This window comes from Panulirus ornatus, chromosome 2 (genome assembly GCF_036320965.1).
Source record: "Panulirus ornatus isolate Po-2019 chromosome 2, ASM3632096v1, whole genome shotgun sequence".
NCBI lineage: Eukaryota > Metazoa > Arthropoda > Malacostraca > Decapoda > Palinuridae > Panulirus > Panulirus ornatus.
The window spans coordinates 82,631,454-82,653,273 of record NC_092225.1 but is presented as its reverse complement, the minus strand read 5'-3'; the positions used below and the strand labels follow the sequence as shown (position 1 = coordinate 82,653,273).

Genomic DNA, 21,820 nt, shown 5'->3' with positions numbered 1-21,820 from the left:
TGCAACCAGTGGATTTTTGGCAATATTTGAAATACTACAAAGAGTATTATAAGCTACTGAAACATCACTAACTATCAGCACATAGACATCTAAGCTTTGACAAACTACTAAGGCTTTTCTGTCTCTGAATATCACTGCTATTCAATCCAAACACATATCCAACAACCCCAACATGTGATTCTCCCTTGACTTAACTTCCTGTTCCAGGGTACTGAGTCTTTCTTTCACATTATCTGAAGTACCATTCTTCTTGGTCCCCTGACATGTGTAAATAAGACAGATGGCTGTTTTTATAATCTAGCCATAGAGTTATCCTGAAGCATTCTTCACGGGCCTAATAATCCTACAACCCAGTCTGATAAGTTGGGTTGTTGGTTACCCAAGCTATTGAAAGCCAAGGCCTGCAGGCCCACATAACCACCACAGCCTACCTACCTAGCTTGGTACAACTCATAAATACTTGTCCACAGCTTTCTTACCCCCATGGCTGTCAATTACAAATAGTCACAATACACATTATCCCTTTTCACTGCCCAAAACAACTAAAATCTTAAGCAGTCAAAAAACAGTTTGTGCATCCTGTGTGATTTGCCAACCCTCCTCCAACCAGAAAATGGCACCAGGGTCCCATAAAGTGCTGCCCTCACTTAATGGCTTGCTGAAACTTCACACATAAGCAATGATTGTCAGATGGTGGCCACCACCCACTTAGTAATTTACTTATCTATATATTTTTTCTCTTTACTTTTTCACCATTATTTAGGTAATTAATGGATTCTTACTTTTCTTTTTATACTTCATCACCATTTCCTGCATTAGTGAGGTAGTGCCAAGAAGAGATGGAGAAAGGCCACATCAGCTTACATCAATTCTCTAGCTGTCATGTGTAATGCACCGAAACTACAGCTCCCTATCCACAACCAGGCCCCACAGACCTTTAAATGCTTTACCCCAGATGCTTCACATGACCTGCTTCAGTTTCAGTCCACTAACAGCACATCGATCCCTGTACACCACATCGTCCCAACTCACTCTATCCCATGCACTCCTTTCACCCTCCTGTATGTTCAGGCCCTGATCGCTCATAAATTTGGTGTGATTTTTCTGTTATCCTTGTTCCTCTCACTTCTGACATTTATATCCTCTTTGTCAGCCTTTACTCACTCATTCTTCTCTAATATCCAAACCATTTCAGCATGCCCTCTTCAGCTTTCTTAACCACACTCTTCTTACTATCACACCTCTCCCTTATCCTTTCATTACTTACTCTTATCAAACCACCTCACACCACATATTGTCCTCAAACGTTTCATCTCCAATATACCCACCCTCTTCTTGCAGAGTCTTATCTAGAGCCCATATCTTGCTTCCATATCATAATGTTGGGACTACTATACCTTCAAACACACTCAATTCTGCCCTTCCAGATAATGATCTCTCTTACTACACATTCTTCAAAGCTCCCAGAACCTTTGCCCCCTCACTCATCCTATGACTCACTTCTGCATCCATGGTTCCATTTGTTGCCATGTCCATTCAAAAGTATCTAAAACACTACATCTCCAATTTTACACCCCAACTAACATGTCCTTCAAATTTGCTAAACCTAATACATCCACTTTTTTCATTTACTCTCAACTTCCTCGTTTCACACACCCTCCAAACTCAGTCACCATCTTCTGCAGTTTCACACTCGGTAGCAGTTGGCAGGCAGACACTGACCAGGGGAGGTATATTACAGGTACTACCCGCCTGGTCTTGGGAGCATTAGTGATGGCTACATTGTGAGCCAGTCCTTCAGTGGTTGTCATGTTGCATGCAGTCCTTTGACCCAGGTAGCTGTCTTTTCTTTCTGCATCACCTACACACAGACTGCTAGCATTCTGTCCACAAACATACAATATTTCTTTGTCACATATAACACCTGACAAGACTTAACTCACACAACTTATTCCTCACAGAACTAGGTTTTCCTGTGGTGAACAATATAGTAGAGAGGAGCGTTAGGCAGAAGTAGCAGGTAAGGGCATTAGCTGGGAGCATTTAGTAGACGTAGCAGCTTGGAACATTAGTCAGGAAAATTAGGTATAAATATCAGGTAGAAGTAGTTGGTAAGAACATTAGGCAGGAGCCCTTGAAAATGCTGTGCTAGAGTTGCTCTCTGCAAGTGGCCTGTTAAGACTGAGGCTCTAAAGAACAAGATGCAGCACAGAAGTTCAACGGTTATGGAGACTCTTTTGTTGTGCCTCCCCCTTGAGGGAGTTCCTAAAGGGAATGGGCATCAAAAGATGCAGATAGATGGCTAAAACATACTCGAATCTAACATATGTGCAGTATCATCACCAAACAACAATTGGCTCACTTGCGAGGCCCTCAGAAACAACAATTGACTCACTTGCAAGGCCCCTCTCATCCCCTACAGACTATATACTCCTCCCCTTCTCTCCAAAACTCTCACATCCACTTCCCTCACCACTCCATCCATAAACAATTAAACAACCATGGTAACATCACTCACCCCTCCCACAGACCAACCTTCACTTGATACCATTCACTCTCCTCAATTCCTACTCATTCACATACCTTACACTCTTGATAAAAAACTTTTCTGGCAGCTTTCCTTCCACAAGATATCTCTATTGACCCTATCAAACGCTTTCTCCAGATGCACAATTGACACATACAAATCCACTCGTTTTTCTAAGTATTTCTTGCACACATTCTTCAGTGAAACATCTGATACACATATACTCTAACACTTCTGAAATCACACTGTAACACCCTAATCTGATGCTCTGTACATGGCTTCACTCTCTAAATCACCGGGGGGGGGGCTTCCATACAACTTACCAGGTACACCCAACAAACTTATACCTCTGTAATTTGAACACTCCCCTTCATCTCCCTTGCCTTCATACAATGGCATTATACATGCATTCCACATGTTAGGAAGAGTGTGTAAAAGGAAAAAGCTGAAAGTGAAAATTAATAAAAGCAAGGTTACCTGGCTTAGCAATGGAAAGAGAAAGGTTTGTTGGGTGTTTGAGTCTGAACAGAAAAACTTGGAGAAGCAGTGTTTTAGATACCTGGGAATGTATTTGACAGCAAATGGACCAATGGAAGATAAGGGGAGTCACAGGGTAGGTAAAGGAGCACATTCTGGGAGCAATGAGGAATATGTGGAAAAAGAGGTCACTACCTGAGAGCAAAAATAGCAGTGGTTGAAGGTATAGCAGTCCTAAAAGCATTTTATGGATAAAAGGCATGGGCTACAGATTAGAATGCACAAAAGAGGGTAAGCGTTGGAAATTAAATGTCTGAAGCAATATCTGGTGTAAGGAGGATTGATTAAGTAAATAATGATATGGTAAGACAGAGGTGTGGTAATAAGAAAAGTATGGTTGAGAGATGGTTGAGAGAGCTGAAAAGGTTTGGTCATACAGAAAAAAATAGTGAGATGTTGACAAAGAAAACATCTGTGCGAGAAGCACAGGTAGGATAAAGACGGCAGGGACCAAATTGGAAATGGAAGGATGGAGTGAAAAAGATTCAGAGTGCCAGGAGTCTGAGCATGCAGGAATGTGAAAGGCATAAATGAAACAGGACTCAAGTGGTATGTGCTATAATGGACTAGCCAGAGAATATGAAGCAGTTGGGAGAAACCACAGAAAGGTCTTTGGGGCCTAATTGTCAATAGAAGGCTGCATCCTTACTCGACAGAGCTAACTCAAAAGTTGTCCAACTTATCAACCATCCTAGGCTAACTTCCAAACTTGACCCTCATGCCCTACACTGCAATGCTTGTTCACTTTCCCTCTTCTATAGATATTACTTTGGTTTCTACTTCTGAAAGCTGGCTGCTTGTGTATGTCCCCTTCACTAGCTAGACCACACAATACTTGGCAAGCTGCTGCATCACATGATTACTGTGTGGCTGTTGGTAACTTAGGGGTGGGCCATTATGATAAATGTTTCTTTCCCTACACCTTGAGGCTTTGGAACTTTTTACTTTCTCAAGTCTTTCTCAATAACTATGACCTGGCACATCTTAAAAGACAGGCTTTTCACTTCCTCCAAAATTCATAAAAACTTTCCCTTCTCTTTCTTTCCCTTTCATAATCCTCTCTATACTTCAATTAAGACCCAGCCTTGATGTGGACTTCTGTCCTTGACTGGAGTCTCCAACAACAAAAAAAAAAAAAAAAAAAAAAAAAAAAAAAAAAAAAAAAATCTGCATTATACATGACAGGAAGAAAATGTATTTTAGCATACAAGACTTATCTTCATTTGTTCTTAGTACTACCTCACTAACACAGGAAATGATGAAGATATATAAAAGAAAAGAAAAGAAAAAAAAATGTCAGCATCTCCCAAGAAGTCTTCAATCAATCTTTTAACCCTTGGCAGACACAATCCAGCTCACGTTCTCCAGTCATCTTAAATGGTCTACAGCTCCCACAGAACAAAACATTAGTCATTCTATGCTCCACATACTACACACATTCCCATGACACACCAATAACATCAACACAAAAGAAACACACAAACTAAAGGCCCTCAGAACACTAACTGGCAGTAAATTTTGACAAGAAAAAAAGACCACAACATCCTCTACACACAATTCACTTGCTCCATCTTAAAGTATGCTCCCAAGAGCTGGCTGCTTGTGTGCCCACTGCACCAGCTACACCATGCAATACTCAGCAAGCTGCTGCATCACACAATTATTGTATGGCCATCAGCAACTCAAGGGTGGGCCATTTTGAAAACTGTTTCTTTCCCTACACACAAAGCTTTGGAACTCTCTACCTTCTCATGTCTCTCGAAATAACTATGACCTGGCACATTTCAAAACACAGGTTTTAACTTTCTTAAAAATTCTTAAATACTTTCCCTTGTCTTCTCTTTTCCTATTCAAAAATTTTTTCTATATTTCAATTAGGGCCTGGCCCTTGATATGGACTTTTGTCTGTGACTGGAGTCTTAAACATGAAAAAAAAAAGCCTGGTCTTCTTTCCCCTCAAAAATACAAAACTAAACAAAACAGTGTACTCAGAACAATCACTGGCTGCCTTGTAACCACAAACAATCCATTCCTACGGAGTATAACAAAGCTCCTCCTTATACAATCCCATTTCAAAATGTTTGGCACTCAGTTCTATTCTCCTCTTCCTATCCAAACTACTCCATAACGAACCATCAACCCCCAAGTAGAACCTCCAAGTAGAAGTAAAAAGTTTGCCACCACCTCACCCATTGGCAATGCGTACACACAGATCCCTCCATCCTCAAGAAACATGATACTGACAAAACACAAACATCCCAAAATAACCTGAAAAGCACTAAACAACTGCCCTCCTAACTCGTCTCAAAATCCAAACTCATCAGACATGAACATATCAGAAGCTACACTTCACAGACAAACATGAGTCAAACTTTTCCATCTACATATTCCTAAAAGAATACAAACACCAATTCCAAAACAAAAAAGGTTTCTCATCAGTTCATATCTTATATTCACTTCTTCAGAGCTATCATATCTTAAACCATTAAATATATGAGTTTGCATTTCATATCCTCAAAGACTGAAAGATCTTACAAAATATAGCACATCAGTAAATAATCCTAAAACAGTAGTACAAATAATCTTTAACAACCAGCAATATAGTATCATAATCTTTAATGAAATACTACCCAACCAACTTTGCAAAGGTGTAAACAATAATAAGCAAGGGAGCCATATGCACTTCTGATAGCCTAACACAGCAATTTTACAAAATATTAGAGGTTCCACCATGGAAACCTACACAACAGGATGGAACATTTGAGAAACTGAGAAAGCATCACATCTGGGGAAAAAAAAAAAAAAAATTCAAAATTACATGAAACTAATCATCCATCTGTATATGATAAATCTTCTCACTCTGACCAAATTATCATATGTTAGGGGTTAACAGAATAGCCAAATTAACTAGTATCAGCTGAAGAATCAATAAAAGAAGGAATCAGCATGCCCAGGATGGAAGTGCAAATTCAGAACTGTGACATGATTATTGATGTAACAACTTCATAAAGCAAAAAAAAATCACCCAAATTACCCTAAAAGCACTGTGAGGGTAATATGAAATAACCTGATGAAAGGCAAGTTGATACAAAATAAAAGGTATAGCATTAAGTTAAAAATGCCGCAGGCTTGCTCACTACCCCCCCCCCACGTGCTCTGAGGAAACAAAAACCTAATATTCCCCTTATCCTGAGATAGCAAGGAAGCGTAAAGAACAGAGGAGTGAGCCTTAGAGGGTGTATCCTCACTTGGCCCACCTCTTTGTTCCTTCTTTTGGAAAATTATAAACAGGAGGGGAGGATTTCCAGCCCCCCGCTCCCTCCCCTTTTAGTTGCCTTCTACAACACGCAGGGAATATGTGGGAAGTATTCTTTATCCCCTATCCCAAGGGATAAATCATATAAAGGATAATACAAAGATCAAAAGATATTAGGACCCATTCTGATTCAATGACATCCCATAACTGGGTAAAATCACTTTTGCTCTCAAGAATTAAACTGATGCTTTCTCATTTGCATTTCACATTTATATAAAATTCAGCACATGTTAAATATTGAGCAAGTAATATTAACCATACTGTACAAATGAGCAATGTGCTAAACCCCATAGTTAAGACTAATGCATAAATTATGACTAACAACAGTAAAGTCCCACTCTTAAAGTTTGACTAACAACACAGTTAGTCCTATGCATAAATCTTCATTAACCACAACCATTGCCAAGTTGTTGCTGTAGAAAACCTGAAGTAAATGATTAGTTGATAGGAAAGCTCTGAGGATCTGTTCATTTAATAATCATTGGTGACAAAAAATTATAATGGTAGTAGTCGCATTATTAGAATAGGAATTTTAATTCTTTTTCATGCCATCTAGTGCATATTACTAAGACTGAACAGACTATTTTAGCATCACTTGGGTTCAAACTTAATGAATCACAAAAAACTCACCTTGGTTATCTTCTTGAGGATTTTCCTCATCCTGTGTTTTTGGAATGGGTGAAACTTCTTTGCATTTAGCAACTTTTGTTGCTATCTCCACATGTGTGTCTCCCTGAGCAAGTGTCTCCAGCTCATCTAAATGAACCAGACTCATGTGCTCCACTAACAAGTTTTTTGTAAGCAGTACCAGGGAACAAAGGGAACACACATAAGTTGCTGTCTGTGAAGGGAAAAAGAATAACAGAATATGAGTATATGCGCTACAAACAATGGTGTACAATGAATCTCTATGGGCTACATTACTGTACAACAGTAAGCACTATGATTCAAGTAAAACTGTATCTTCTGCGCTTCACACATTCCGAGCAAGCTGAGTGGCAACAGAGGGTGAAAGAAAATAAATCCTAAAAATTATACAAGTAACAAAGTCTTGGAGTGCAATACAACTAATCCTTGCTATCTGGTGCCTCATTATTCAGTGAATCACTTATCTGGTGCTCATGAAAAAGTATAAGCAGCAATACCTGGAAAGCATTTGTTCACCACAGCAATCATTTGCTAGCAAGCAGCAGCATCCACCATGATATATACAGTATACTGTTTGTTTACCATGGAAAAAAGTGTACATAAAACACTCATAAAAAAAGAAAAAAAAAAAAAATACAGCACTATAAAATGGCAATCAAAAGACAAAGATTGGAGGGAAAAGTGGAGGGGGTGATGACAGCCATGGTACACTGGGAGGTTTTGGAGGGAAAAACATCACTGCTCTCTCTCCCTCCTGCTTATGATGGTGATGCAACCTAAATTCCTATGTTGTAATACTGTATATGATAATATATTGTATGAATCAATTCTTAGTTTTGGTATAAGTACATATGAATCAAATCATATATTTAAACATATTTTTCTGGAAACATCTTTACTGCATCACGAATGAACTTATGTAATGTTTCCTCAATAACAAGGAATCCACCACCATTGCATTCAACATGAATAATACATTAATCTATTACACTTAAAAGTAAACAGCCAATCCCAAGAGTGAGGTCAGAAGGGAAAATTGTAGTGACAGTGGCCCAGGAGAGGTGAGATGAGGTAGAAAACACCACTGCTTAGTTTCTCTCTCCTACTTGCTCTCATTCCACTATGGGCCCCCTCTTGACTTCCCTGAATGGTTCCTATTATGTATATTTCCTCCCCTCTTTAACCTTCCGTTCTACCACCATAAATGTGATAAATCAATATTATTAATGATAAGAATGAAAGGCTGGTGGTGAGGGAGTAACCACAACCTTCCCTTCCACTGCTGGCTACTTTCATTGGCTGATATTCCTCTTTTACCTCCCTGTTTTAGATTCGGTACTTGCACGGTATACCCCATATTATCACTGTTCACCATAAATTTGATAAAGTTGATATCAAAATAGAAGATGATGGGGAATCTTCACCATATGGCAGGTTAGCAATAAGGGAGTAACACCAACTTCCCTTCCATTAGCTCTTGTTCAACAACTACAGGTCCTTACATCTGGCTTCTTTCACTGATCAATATTACATAAATCTCTTCCTTTCATAATTTTACCCTTGGCATTTGCAAAATATATCCTGTATCATTAATGTTCATCACACATAAAAGAAACAACATTAGTGAGACGAAGAGGGATCTCCACCAAATGACATGCTAAGCCACTGAACTTAATGCTGTCAAATTAGCAGAGTATTTACCAGATCTAGGAAATCTAATGGCCCCTTTAACAAATCTATGGTTTAATCTCAAGAAATGCATGTGACTTCTAAGACCCTATTAAATACTACCCTCTAACTAATAGTTACCATCATCATCATGTCCACATATGCTTGTATATGTCTCTATTGGTAAATACCTTTGTCACCTTCTGTTCTGTTTTCATATTGCATATTGGGGATGAGAGAGCTTGGGAAGTGAGTCAGTTGTTGTTCGCTGATGATACTGCAGAAGCTGGTGACTGAGTTTGGTAAAGTGTGTGAAAGAAGAAAGTTAAGAGTAAATGTGAATAAGAGCAAGGTTATTAGGTACAGTAGGGTTGAGGGTCAATTCAATTGGGAGGTGAGTTTGAATGGAGAAAAACTGGAGGAAGTGAAGTGTTTTAGATATCTGGGAGTGGATCTGGCAGCGGATGGAACCATGGAAGCGGAAGTGGATCATAGGGTGGGGGAGGGGGCGAAAATTCTGGGAGCCTTGAAGAATGTGTGGAAGTCGAGAACATTATCTCGGAAAGCAAAAATGGGTATGTTTGAAGGAATAGTGGTTCCAACAATGTTGTATGGTTGCGAGGCGTGGACTATGGATAGAGTTGTGCGCAGGAGGATGGATGTGCTGGAAATGAGATGTTTGAGGACAATGTGTGGTGTGAGGTGGTTTGATCGAGTAAGTAACGTAAGGGCAAGAGAGATGTGTGGAAATAAAAAGAGCGTGGTTGAGAGAGCAGAAGAGGGTGTTTTGAAATGGTTTGGTCACATGGAGAGAATGAGTGAGGAAAGATTGACCAAGAGGATATATGTGTCGGAGGTGGAGGGAACGAGGAGAAGAGGGAGACCAAATTGGAGGTGGAAAGATGGAGTGAAAAAGATTTTGTGTGATCGGGGCCTGAACATGCAGGAGGGTGAAAGGAGGGCAAAGAATAGAGTGAATTGGAGCGATGTGGTATACCAGGGTTGACGTGCTGTCAGTGGATTGAATCAAGGCATGTGTATGGGGGTGGGTTGGGCCATTTCTTTCATCTGTTTCCTTGCGCTACCTCGCAAACGCGGGAGACAGCGGCAAAAAAAAAAAAAAAAAAAAAAAAAAAAAAAAAAAAAAAAGAACTGCATTTTCATGTATTACAGTGTGTAATTAAGTGCACTGTATATGAATTTATCTCTTGTAAATGTCAAAAAAAAAGGTGAAAAAAATGGGTCTGGTGGTGAGTGAGCCGAGACTCTGGTAAGTATTCCAGATAACACATACAGTATTTCTATTTCTATTTATGATCACCTCATGACCAATTTCTACGAAAGAGTCCTAGTGTTAGCCAGGACCTTTCTAAAGGCTCCTGCAGCCCAAGGATGCACTACTTCCAGTGGCAAGGAAACACAGATTCCTTTGGATTGAAAAGTTCTTTGACAAGACTCTACTCCCAAAGTTACTTTTCACTTGTAATGTAACCCTGAGTAGGTTAAGTCCGGTAACACCCACATACAGTATCATAAATAAATACAATATTCTGTGCTTTATTTTTAATCAAATACTCAGATTTAGAACTTTCCTAAACTATAATGTGCTGCTTGACATTTTACTCGCAGTTTTGTGTGAAAATTAGGTTGCAAATCTCCCCAAAGATTGTAATCCTCCTATTCCATCTAATTTAATGGTAAAATGAGATTCACAATCTGGTAATTCTATTATGTTTTCAAATAATAAATATGCAACATTAAGTGGGTACTAAGTGTACCATGGACCCTATCACCTTCAGATTGGAATCATATTCCAATAATCATAGAAAACTTTGCTGTCAATAGGAAAAAATGCTTCCCTAGAAAATCAGGTGCAATAAAATGGAAATTTAATATATCTAAGTTCAAGCATAAGATGACTGGAAGAAAGAGTACTTACGTCAATAAGCACTAGCCAGGAACAAGTGAAAGAGTTGACAGTAACATTTCCATAATTCCTACAAGGCAACTATCTAACCATTTGGGCAGTAGGAATTCAAATGAAGATAAAAAGAAAGTTAAAGGTACTAGTAATCTACATTCAAAGCTTTTGTCATATTTAGAGAAATATTATTATCTTGTATGTTTGCAGACAGAATGCTAGTAGTCCACATGCAGTTGAACCAGAAAGAAAAGACAGCTACCTACGTCAGAGGAGTGCAACTTGAAAACCACTAAAGTGCTAGCTAACTATGCTATTTCATTGGCGGTAAAAGCAAATAATGTATTCATCCACAATCTAAAAAAAAGTATACTAAATAAGGAAAGAAACTGTTGAAGTTGCTTGTCATCCAGTTTGGGTACAATGCCTGCACAGGATGATGCACAATACAAACTGTGTCTATGAGGCTGTCTGGTCTGTCTTCAATATTTATTATGTCACTATCTGCTGTCTCTTCAGTCCTCTGGACCTAACAACCACCATCATTATATAGCTTACAAAATTTAGCTTGAGTCAATTTTCATTGACAATTTCATACAATCAGGAACATCCCAAAATAATGAATGAGAACAACACTGTTATGCTCTACACTATATACCGAGAAAAGCATCAACCAATAGAGACAACAAATATAGAGACATTCTGTACAAAAACAGTGGGTGATAAATGAGTTGGTAACATCTTATTTGGTGCCTTCATGGCAATCATTGCAATCACAAAAATATAAGGATCAGCAGCAATATACCTAAAATATCTTGCACCAGATATTAGTCACAGCACTAAAGGGGATAACCATCCTTTCGTCAATATATATTTCATGATCATAAAACCCAAGGACCACTTTTTAAGGGGCTCCTGCAGCTTAAAGGATACACTGAAATCAGCAGCAGGGAAAGAATAGACTCCTTTGGAGTGATGTGTTCTTTGAAAATATCATATTCAGACGATACCTTACTCATGGTAACTTTTTACTAGCGGCATAACTGTAAGCAGTCAAAGTCTGGTAATGTCTCATTGTCATTGTGCACAGGAACTTTTAAACTCTATAATATCTCAACTGATATCATAGCCCTGTTCTGTACATCTGTATTTTATAATCTGCAAATTTTCAAGAAAATTTTAATGCCTTTCTTATGAACATTTTCACAGCAACAACCATTTATGATGAGCAAACAACCTTCTCTGAATCCTCCCTAGTTTAATACCATTCTATATTATCAATCATAGAAATGCCCTTTGAGTGACACCATCAATCTTGCTTTCTATTCTGGTAAAAAATGTGCACTATTCCTAAATCTATTCTCTACTCCTTATCTTTTACAAATTTCTGGAATCAATGCATTCATCCCATCCACTGCATAAGAAAACCAATTCTAAATCATTTCCCTTCCTATGGTGTTATCAGTCATTGAAATCTCATAATTATTAAAAGATACACATAGTTGTACATTCTCCTTAGGGCTCCACAGTCTCACTACAAATCACAAACCTGTTCTATTCATTTGTAATATGCATCTTTTCTATATGACCAAAAGATGCAAATCACAGGAACCCTAACAAGCACCTTATCTTTATACCCATCATGCTGTGCACTGTCCTATGATTCCTCCTTATTTATCTAATACATTGCCACAGCACCTATTATTCCTTTGAATTTTTAAAACAATCTTTCAATTTCTAAAATAACTAATAAATAGTACTGCCTCAATTCAACTAATGAACCACCTTTAGAATTTCTGATTTCATTGTTAATGGATATACACATATTTCATAAACAGGAGCACTCTGTATCAATTGAACATCTTGGAATTCTATTCTCATAAACAATGCATGAAAACATTTATATCACATTAGCCCCTCACTTGTACAGTTACTTGATCCTTTTTATACAACTCTACAGAAAGACACATAGTTGTACCTGACCCTGAAGACGAGTAAATGTTTCTTGTAAGCGGGATGTATGCTGAAGAACCAAGTGCTCTATGAACTGGTCTTCAGTTTGGTAATTAAGGCTGCACACTGGGCATCTGTAAACACAAAAGGAAATAAAGGCATCAATCTCAGTAACACTAGAACATCAATCTGTAAGAAGCATATTCCAAACACAGGAAGTTTTACTGGAATATGCTAATTACTTACATTTTTCATTAACATGATAAAGAAAACAGGTTCTTATCTATTACCCTTTTCTTTATTTCCAATAATATTGGATGCACCAATGCATGTCAGTACAAACCTTTTCTAAGAATTAATTTCACAAAACTAAGTTCACCAACTCCATCTCTAAAGGATAGCAAAGGGCAGGGATACCCGACCAACTAGGGTAAACTTGTATCACTGCTTCCTTAAAATGACTGTTTCTCTATTAAAATATGTACTGTGTGGCTTGCTGTAAACTTTCCAGAAAGAGTTATGAAGTACAGTTGGAATTAACCCTTCAGTGCTTGGAGTCTTCAAATGAAGACTTGCAAGAGGAGCTGCCAGGAGTTGTCATATAAGTTGCTAGTTTTTGCAGGCATATATTTAACATCCCACCAAATCTATGCTTCTATGCATCTCCAGTCACTGCATTTGCTTTTAACAGACTATAATTTGCTGGAAGTAATTCTACATTCATTCATTTATTATACATAATCACTGTTTACCGCATCAGCAAGGTAGCACCAGGAAAGAGATTAAGAATGGCCCATCCACTCATATAGGGGAGTAGAAATACTTCCCATGTATTCCCCGCGTGTTGTAGAAGGCGACTAAAAGGGGTGGGAGCACGGGGCTGGAACCCCCCCAACTCCTTGTATCTAAATTTCTAAAAAGGAAAACAGAAGGGAAGTAATCATCAAGTGTAAATATATATGTAAGTAAATGTAAGTGTGCAAGGATATGTAGGTGCAAAACTATATGCAGATATGTAATCAATAACCATAAATAGTGTGGTGTCGTTCAGTGAATTGTGATCTTGAGGATCACACCTAAGTGTACCTCCCACCACCCACCCACCTTTCCCACCACAGCCATTTGAGTTAACTCACTTATCTCCGTATATCCTTTAACATGAATTTCTCCATATATCCTTTAACATGAATGCTCTTCCTCCACCACATCCTCACTCCCCTCACCATCAATCGCTGAGGGTTCTATGCAAGAGCTTCAACATTATACCATACTATACCATGGCCATGCAAGTTACATTAGCTCATGTTTTTGCACATATTATTTACTTTTACATGCACTTCTATCACTTTAAAGTGGGTCACAGAAAATTTAAAGACCTTGTCTTTTTTGACTAAATTCTGAGAAATTTTCTGCGTTAGCCAGCACATAAAGAGTTAAAAGAAGGGAATAAATGAATTTGGAGGATTGTGTATGATGATATCACTACAATGCCAAATGGATTAAAATGTATTAAGAGGGTATGGATATGCAGAATGTATGACAGATGAGAAGCTGGTCGAGAAGATATACAGTAGTACAGCGACAGGAATAAAAGGAAGAAGCAATAGGTGAGAAGGATGGACATGTAAAGTTATAGCAAAGATAAGAGCCTGAAACACTTCAGATGAAGAAGCCAAGGAAATTATTTAGGATCAGAAGCGAAGGATATTCTATGTGCAGAGGTGTTGTGAACAGAGACTTTGGTATCAGTTGGCAAATCAACTAAGCATGCTGTCAGAGTGGAAATTCATTTATTATTGTGAAACTTTATATTTTACTTGAAAGTAAAAACTATGACTTGAGGATATGCATGAGGGAACTAGGAGGCTGTATACCCCTATGCACTTCATGTAACTGAGTAAATGATGACCCATACTAATAATCTGAGCCAGAATTAAAAATACAGTTGGCGCAACAATCTTTTTTTTAACAGATGAAATGTGCTGGGAGCCTGATGACAATGAAACAGAATGATTTCCGCATGACATATTTCTAAACAGGATCCTCTCCAGGTCTTAAAAAAATACTCTTTCTCCTCCATATTCTTGTCTGAAAATTCAAAATTATACAACTCTACTAACACACCTAATACAAAAAGGATAAGTATCTACATACTCAGTATATTAAGAATACCTAAATTACCACAAATTATATATAAAGTACAAAGATACCTGTCACATCTCATTACAGGTGAGTGAACTGTAAAGAAAACTGAATGATTATATTCACTAAGTAGCATGTGGCATTTTTTTCCTTAAAATTCAGCTCCATGAAGTACTAAGGGGTCAATGGTCTCATATTCTGAGTTGGCTGCCACCTGGGCCCTCTTTTAAAAGCAATAAATAGAACACCTTTAATAAAGTATTAAAATTAATTCATTAGATTCTCATGTCTTTAACATAACTAAAAAGGAAAACAGCATAATACATATTGGTATATGCTTGTTGTTTTTATGCATTAGACACACACTGATTAGATTACTAATTTTCATGCACTGGACACAAACTGGCTAGATTACTTAGGGATTCACAAGCTGTCTATAAATCTAACATCTCTATGACCATTCCCAGTTCCATGACATGGATGAGGTACATACATCCCTTGAAATCACAAACTTAAAAAAAAAAGAAAAACAAAAGCAAACCACTGATAGTACATATAGTCAAAATGCTAGCAACAGTATAATCCCAATGGGACAAAAAGAGGGTGAAGAAAGTAGAAAAGAGGAAAGATGGACCATCTATTACAAAACCGTAAACTACAAAAGAGTTCCACTTATCAGCCATTAAGGATGCCCATCCTTCTTTTTTGTATCAAGATAAATTTTGATTAATCTTGTAGGATTAACTGTTTGTAAATGATAATGCTTAAATCTGATCCAAATATAATTTCTTTCCATTTTTTCAATGGTCTCCTGACCTTATCTTTTGCAAACCATTAAACAACTTGGTACCTTTTCACTATCATGAGAGTACTCTTGGCAAATATTGGACTTCATACACATACTATAATATTTAGTGAGCACTCAGTTTCATCAAGAGAATGTATATAGGCCTCATCACCATATTTCCTTCAGTTTCCATATCTGTTCACCACTTCCCACAGCAAAGAAGCATTTGAAACAAAGAATAGCCTCATTTACTCACATCCACTCTCTAACTATTATGTACCGTATAATCCCAAAGCTGTGGAATTTATTAAAAAAGGGGGTGACTATGTTAATCACTGGTTGGTGAGGGTATTCAATGTATGTATAGTTCATGGTGAAGAGCCCCGATTGCTAAAAATCTTTTTCACTCCATCCTTCCACCTCCAACTTGGTCTCCCACTTCTCATTCCCTCCACCTCTGACAAATATATCCTCTTTGTCACTCTTTCCTCACTCATTCTCTCCATGTGACCAAACCATTTCAATACACCCTCTTCTGCTCTCTCAACCACACTCTTTTTATTACCACACATCTCTCTTACCCTGTCATTACTTACTCGATCAAACCACCTCACAACACATATGGTCCTCAAACATCTCATTTCCAACACATCCACTCTCCTCTGCACAACCCTATCTATAGCCCATGCCTCATAACCATATAACATTGTTGGAACCACAATTCTTCAAATATACCCTTTTTTGCTCTGAGATAATGTTCTCGCTTTCCACACATTCTTCAACACTCCCAGAACCTTTGCCCCCTCCCCCACCCTAAGACTCACTTCCACTTCCATGGTTCCATCCGCGAGTAGGAAGAGAGGAAAGTTATCGGTTCTTAGTGAATGTCAGTTTGCGGCAAGGATGCGTGATGTATCCATGGTTGTTTAATTTGTTTATGGATGGGGTTGTTAGGGAGGTGAATGCAGGAGTTTTGGAGAGAGGGGCAAGTATGCAGTCTATTGTAGATGAGAGGGCTATGGAATTGAGTCAGTTGTTGTTCGCTGATGATACAGCACTGGTGGCTGATTTGGTTGAGAAACTGCAGAAGCTGGTGACTGAGTTTGGTAAAGTGTGTGAAAGAAGAAAGCTGAGAGTAAATGTGAATAAGAGCAAGGTCATTAGTTTCAGTAGGGTTAAGGGACAAGTAAATTGGGAGGTGAGTTTAAATGGAGAAAAACTGGAGGATGTGAAGTGTTTTAGATATCTGGGAGTGGATTTGGTATAAATATGTACTTGTGTAAATACGTATATGTATGTATACGGTGAAAGGTATTGGTATGTATAGGTGTGTGTGTGTGTGTGTGTGTTTATGTATATTCATGTGTATGTGGGTGGGTTGGGTCATTCTTTCATCTGTTTCCTTGCACTACCTCACTAACACGGGAGACAGTGACAAAGTATAATAAGTAATAAAATCAATAAAATAATCCAAAATAACACAGAGCCACATATCTTTCTGAGACTTTCCCTGGCCACTTCCTATACCCTGGTCTGGCCCACTGAAAGGATGTCATCTCCTGTGTCTAATAAATATTCAGAACACCTTTCACAAAGCATGTCTATCAACCCTATAACACACTTTCTCAAAATCCATATATGCCACATGCAAGTCCTGTTTCTTTGAGCATTTCTCACATACACTCTTCACAGCAAACACCTGATCCACACATCCTCTACCACTGCTGATGCTATATAATGTGCCAACCCAATATGAAGCTCTGTGAATGCCACAACCCAGTCAATCACCAATCTCCCAAACAACTTTACAGCTATATTCAATGAACTTGCATCTCTGTAATTTGAACATGCACTTTTGTTTCCCTAGCCTTTGTATGGTAACATACAAGCATTCTGCCAATAGTCAGGAACCTCACCAAGTGAAAATCCAAACTAACCAAACCTTCCCTAAGAAATTCAACTGCTGTATATTCCACTCTGGCCATTTTGCTACACCCCATCTTACACAAAGACTTGACTATCTATTACTATTTTCACCAAATCATTTGCCATGACTCTCACTTCACATACCTCCATGTCTAAAACATCCATATCAACCACTCTATAATCTAACACATTAAACAACCTTTCAAAACAATCACTCCATCTCCTCTTCATTTCATTTCTACCTGTTACCATTTCCTCATTTACCCCTTTCACCAATGTTCTCATTTGTTCTCTTGTTTTCCTAGCACTAATAACCTCTTGCCAAAATATTTTTTTATACTCTCGAAAGTTTGCTGATACTCTATCACCTTAATTCTCATCTGCTTCTTTTCTGTCAGCCCCTGTACAGTTCACCTGACCTCTTTCTACTTTCTCATGTACACCCAATAAAAGAATTATTTGGCACCCTCACGGTGTGATACAATATGACACACCACACGAGAATTTAAAAAAAAAATCACTTGAGGTATGGTGCATGGTTGTCATCCCTGGCCAGCTGAATTGAGTTACTCCGTAGCTTGTGACTGGTATAACATTTTACAGTGACTCTACACATAGATTGTGCTTCATGATTCAATGTTACCAATACAGCAGGAACCCCTTGCTGCTTGACCACAGTTTAACCTAATTGTCATGGTTTTCATCTCATCTAACACAGCTATGATTTGAAGTAAACATTATGGTTTCTACTGTTCACTCTGAAGCTCAGCTCAATGCAGGTCACACCAGTTCTAATTCCATGATATTCGGTACAATGTATTCAGATAATGAACTTCCCGCGGTAAAAATCTATGCTAATACTAACATTGTTTGTCTCACATGAATTTCCCCACCAATGACACCCTTGTGGACATATTAATTTTTTTTTTTTTCCCCGCTGTCTCCCGCGTTTGCGAGGTAGCGCAAGGAAACAGACGAAAGAAATGGCCCAACCCACCCCCATACACATGTATATACATACGTCCACACACGCAAATATACATACCTACACAGCTTTCTATGGTTTACCCCAGACGCTTCACATGCCCTGATTCCATCCACTGACAGCACGTCAACCCCAGTATACCACATCGATCCAATTCACTTCATTCCTTGCCCTCCTTTCACCCTCCTGCATGTTCAGGCCCCGATCACTCAAAATCTTTTTCACTCCATCCTTCCACCTCCAATTTGGTCTCCCACTTCTCCTCGTTCCCTCCACCTCCGACACATATATCCTCTTGGTCAATCTTTCCTCACTCATTCTCTCCATGTGCCCAAACCATTTCAAAACACCCTCTTCTGCTCTCTCAACCACGCTCTTTTTATTTCCACACATCTCTCTTACCCTTACGTTACTTACTCGATCAAACCACCTCACACCACACATTGTCCTCAAACATCTCATTTCCAGCACATCCATCCTCCTGCGCACCACTCTATCCATAGCCCACGCCTCGCAACCATACAACATTGTTGGAACCACTATTCCTTCAAACATACTCATTTTTGCTTTCCGAGATAATGTTCTCGACTTCCACACATTCTTCAGGGCTCCCAGAATTTTCGCCCCCTCCCCCATCCTATGATCCACTTCCGCTTCCATGGTTCCATCCGCTGCCAGATCCACTCCCAGATATCTAAAACACTCTACTTCCTCCAGTTTTTCTCCATTCAAACTCACCTCCCAATTGACTTGACCCTCAACCCTACTGTACCTAATAACCTTGCTCTTATTCACATTTTCTCTTAACTTTCTTCTTTCACACACTTTACCAAACTCAGTCACCAGCTTCTGCAGTTTCTCACATGAATCAGCCACCAGCGCTGTATCATCAGAGAACAACAACTGACTCACTTCCCAAGCTCTCTCATCCCCAACAGACTTCATACTTGCCCCTCTTTCCAAAACTCTTGCATTCACCTCCCTAACAATCCCATCCATAAACAAATCAAACAACCATGGAGACATCACACACCCCTGCCGCAAACCTACATTCACTGAGAACCAATCACTTTCCTCTCTTCCTACACGCACACATGCCTTACATCCTCGATAAAAACTTTTCACTGCTTCTAACAACTTGCCTCCCACACCATATATTCTTAATACTTTCCACAGAGCATCTCTATCAACTCTATCATATGCCTTCTCCAGATCCATAAATGCTACATACAAATCCATTTGCTTTTCTAAGTATTTCTCACATACATTCTTCAAAGCAAACACCTGATCCACACATCCTCTACCACTTCTGAAACCACACTGCTCTTCCCCAATCTGATGCTCTGTACATGCCTTCACCCTCTCAATCAATACCCTCCCATATAATTTACCAGGAATACTCAACAAACTTATACCTCTGTAATTTGAGCACTCACTCTTATCCCCTTTGCCTTTGTACAATGGCATTATGCACGCATTCTGCCAATCCTCAGGCACCTCACCATGAGTCATACATACATTGAATAACCTTACCAACCAGTCAACAATACAGTCACCCCCTTTTTTAATAAATTCCACTGCAATTAATTTCATACTAAAGAAATATCATACCTCGTTTCATGATTCATTCCCTGATCAATAATCACATTCGTACTGTGCTTCATGTTATATCACTAATGCAATACACAAATATTCGGTGTTCTTTCCACATGTGGTCATATATTACTGGATGATTAAATATTTTCCATCATCTACACTTTGTAATGATGTGGGTTTATGTTGTTATGTTGTTGCATCTCATTACGTAAGAAATCCCTATATGGCATCCCGATATGTTGGTTGTCATGAAAACACTAATACATATTGTGGGTTTGAATTATTATACTAAAAAGAGTAATGCTATGCCATTTAAAGGCTTTTGTACTAATACTCTATGTATTCGCGTTTAATAACTTAAATACAACACGAGGCTACAGAAAACATCATAGTACTTTCACACATGCATACACACATATAGAGAGAGAGACAAGGGTACCAACCACACCAGTGATCACTGCAGAATGTATCAGAACAAAGGGTGCCAAATAATTTTTAAGAGCGTGTACATCTCCCAGTCACTTAAACTCCCTCCCTACAAATGATGCCCATACATCTCTATTTTCTCTTTCACTAACAAAATAACTTCCTTATGCCATCATTCACTACTCTTTCTAACTTCTAACCTGTCCATCTTGCATCTTCCACATGCCACAAACCTCCTTCAATCAATGTAAGCAATGCTTCCCTAAATACCTCTCATTTTTCACCCACTACTCTAGATTTATTTGCTTCAACCTTTTGCAATTCAACAGTAAATCTCTCCAGGTATCTCTTCACACAAGCCTCTTCCTTCCCAAACCAATTCCTATTTCACTAAGGCCTCAACAAACTTTGAGTTTGCCTTCACTAAGTAATAATCAGAAATCCAACCAGCTGCTCTGAGTCTCTCCTTTGCACACTTATCCATTACTTTATAAACCAATAATGCCTGTTTTCCATCACCCCTACTCACCCACATTTACTTCTGTATATCCTCCCTTTAAACCAGGTATTCCAAGTCACCAGTTCTTTTCAGCACACAACTTCACAAACTGTTCATCATTTGTATTCACAAAATTGGGTACCCCATGTCTCATACATGTACCCTAAACCACTACATTAACCATTTTTGCATAAAATCATCAATCATTAATACTCAATCCATTCCTTCAAACCTTCTGACATATTTACTAAGCTCCTCCCAAACACTTGCTCTCTTCCTTAGTCCCCCCTCCCTTAAAACACTTTCGTTCTTACCCACATCAGTCTGGAGCACATTTCCTTTGATTCTTACACATTTCTGCAACTCCTTCAGCAGCAGAACTACCCCTCAATTAGCTCTTGCCCTCATACTAGCCTCCGACTTTACCCCTACCCCTTGCTTAGCTCCTCCCCTCATACTAGCCTCCAACTTTACCCCTAAGACATTCCCAAACCATTCTTACCTCTTCCCACTTAGCTCTGTTAAAATCTTGAGCTAGAATGCTCTGTTATAATCTTGAGCTAGAATAGCAAGGTTCCTCACCTTAAAGATACTATATATCTCTTACTTTTCATTATAGTTACATCTATACAAATTCAGACACCCTAGCTTGCTGTAACCACTCTCAGTAGGGTGTCAAGTTTAATCTCTTTTTGTCCTCAAAATGCATAGTTTAAGGACTGGTTTCATGGACAACTGAATTAAGCTGTGGATTATGCTATATAAATATCGACTTTTAATATATTCATGATGCCTAAGCCTTAGTACACACAAAAGTTCAGAAAAAAAGTTGATGATCCTGCACAGAAAAATCAGATTATGAAAAAAGAAAGGTAGTGGCGAGAATATA

At 38.6% G+C, this 21,820-nt stretch overlaps 1 protein-coding gene across 2 annotated transcripts in view; it reads right to left on the bottom strand.

The window, feature by feature from the left end:
- LOC139757783 (uncharacterized) overlaps positions 1 to 21,820 on the bottom strand; it is a 151,647-nt gene that overhangs the window by 46,478 nt on the left and 83,349 nt on the right. For both annotated transcript variants that reach the window (XM_071678589.1, XM_071678599.1), the window contains exons 8-9: positions 12,596 to 12,704; positions 7,011 to 7,221 (exon numbers count right to left, since the gene is read on the bottom strand). In XM_071678589.1, the coding sequence (XP_071534690.1) occupies positions 7,011 to 7,221; positions 12,596 to 12,704 (320 nt within the window). The remainder of the gene's footprint in view (positions 1 to 7,010; positions 7,222 to 12,595; positions 12,705 to 21,820) is intronic.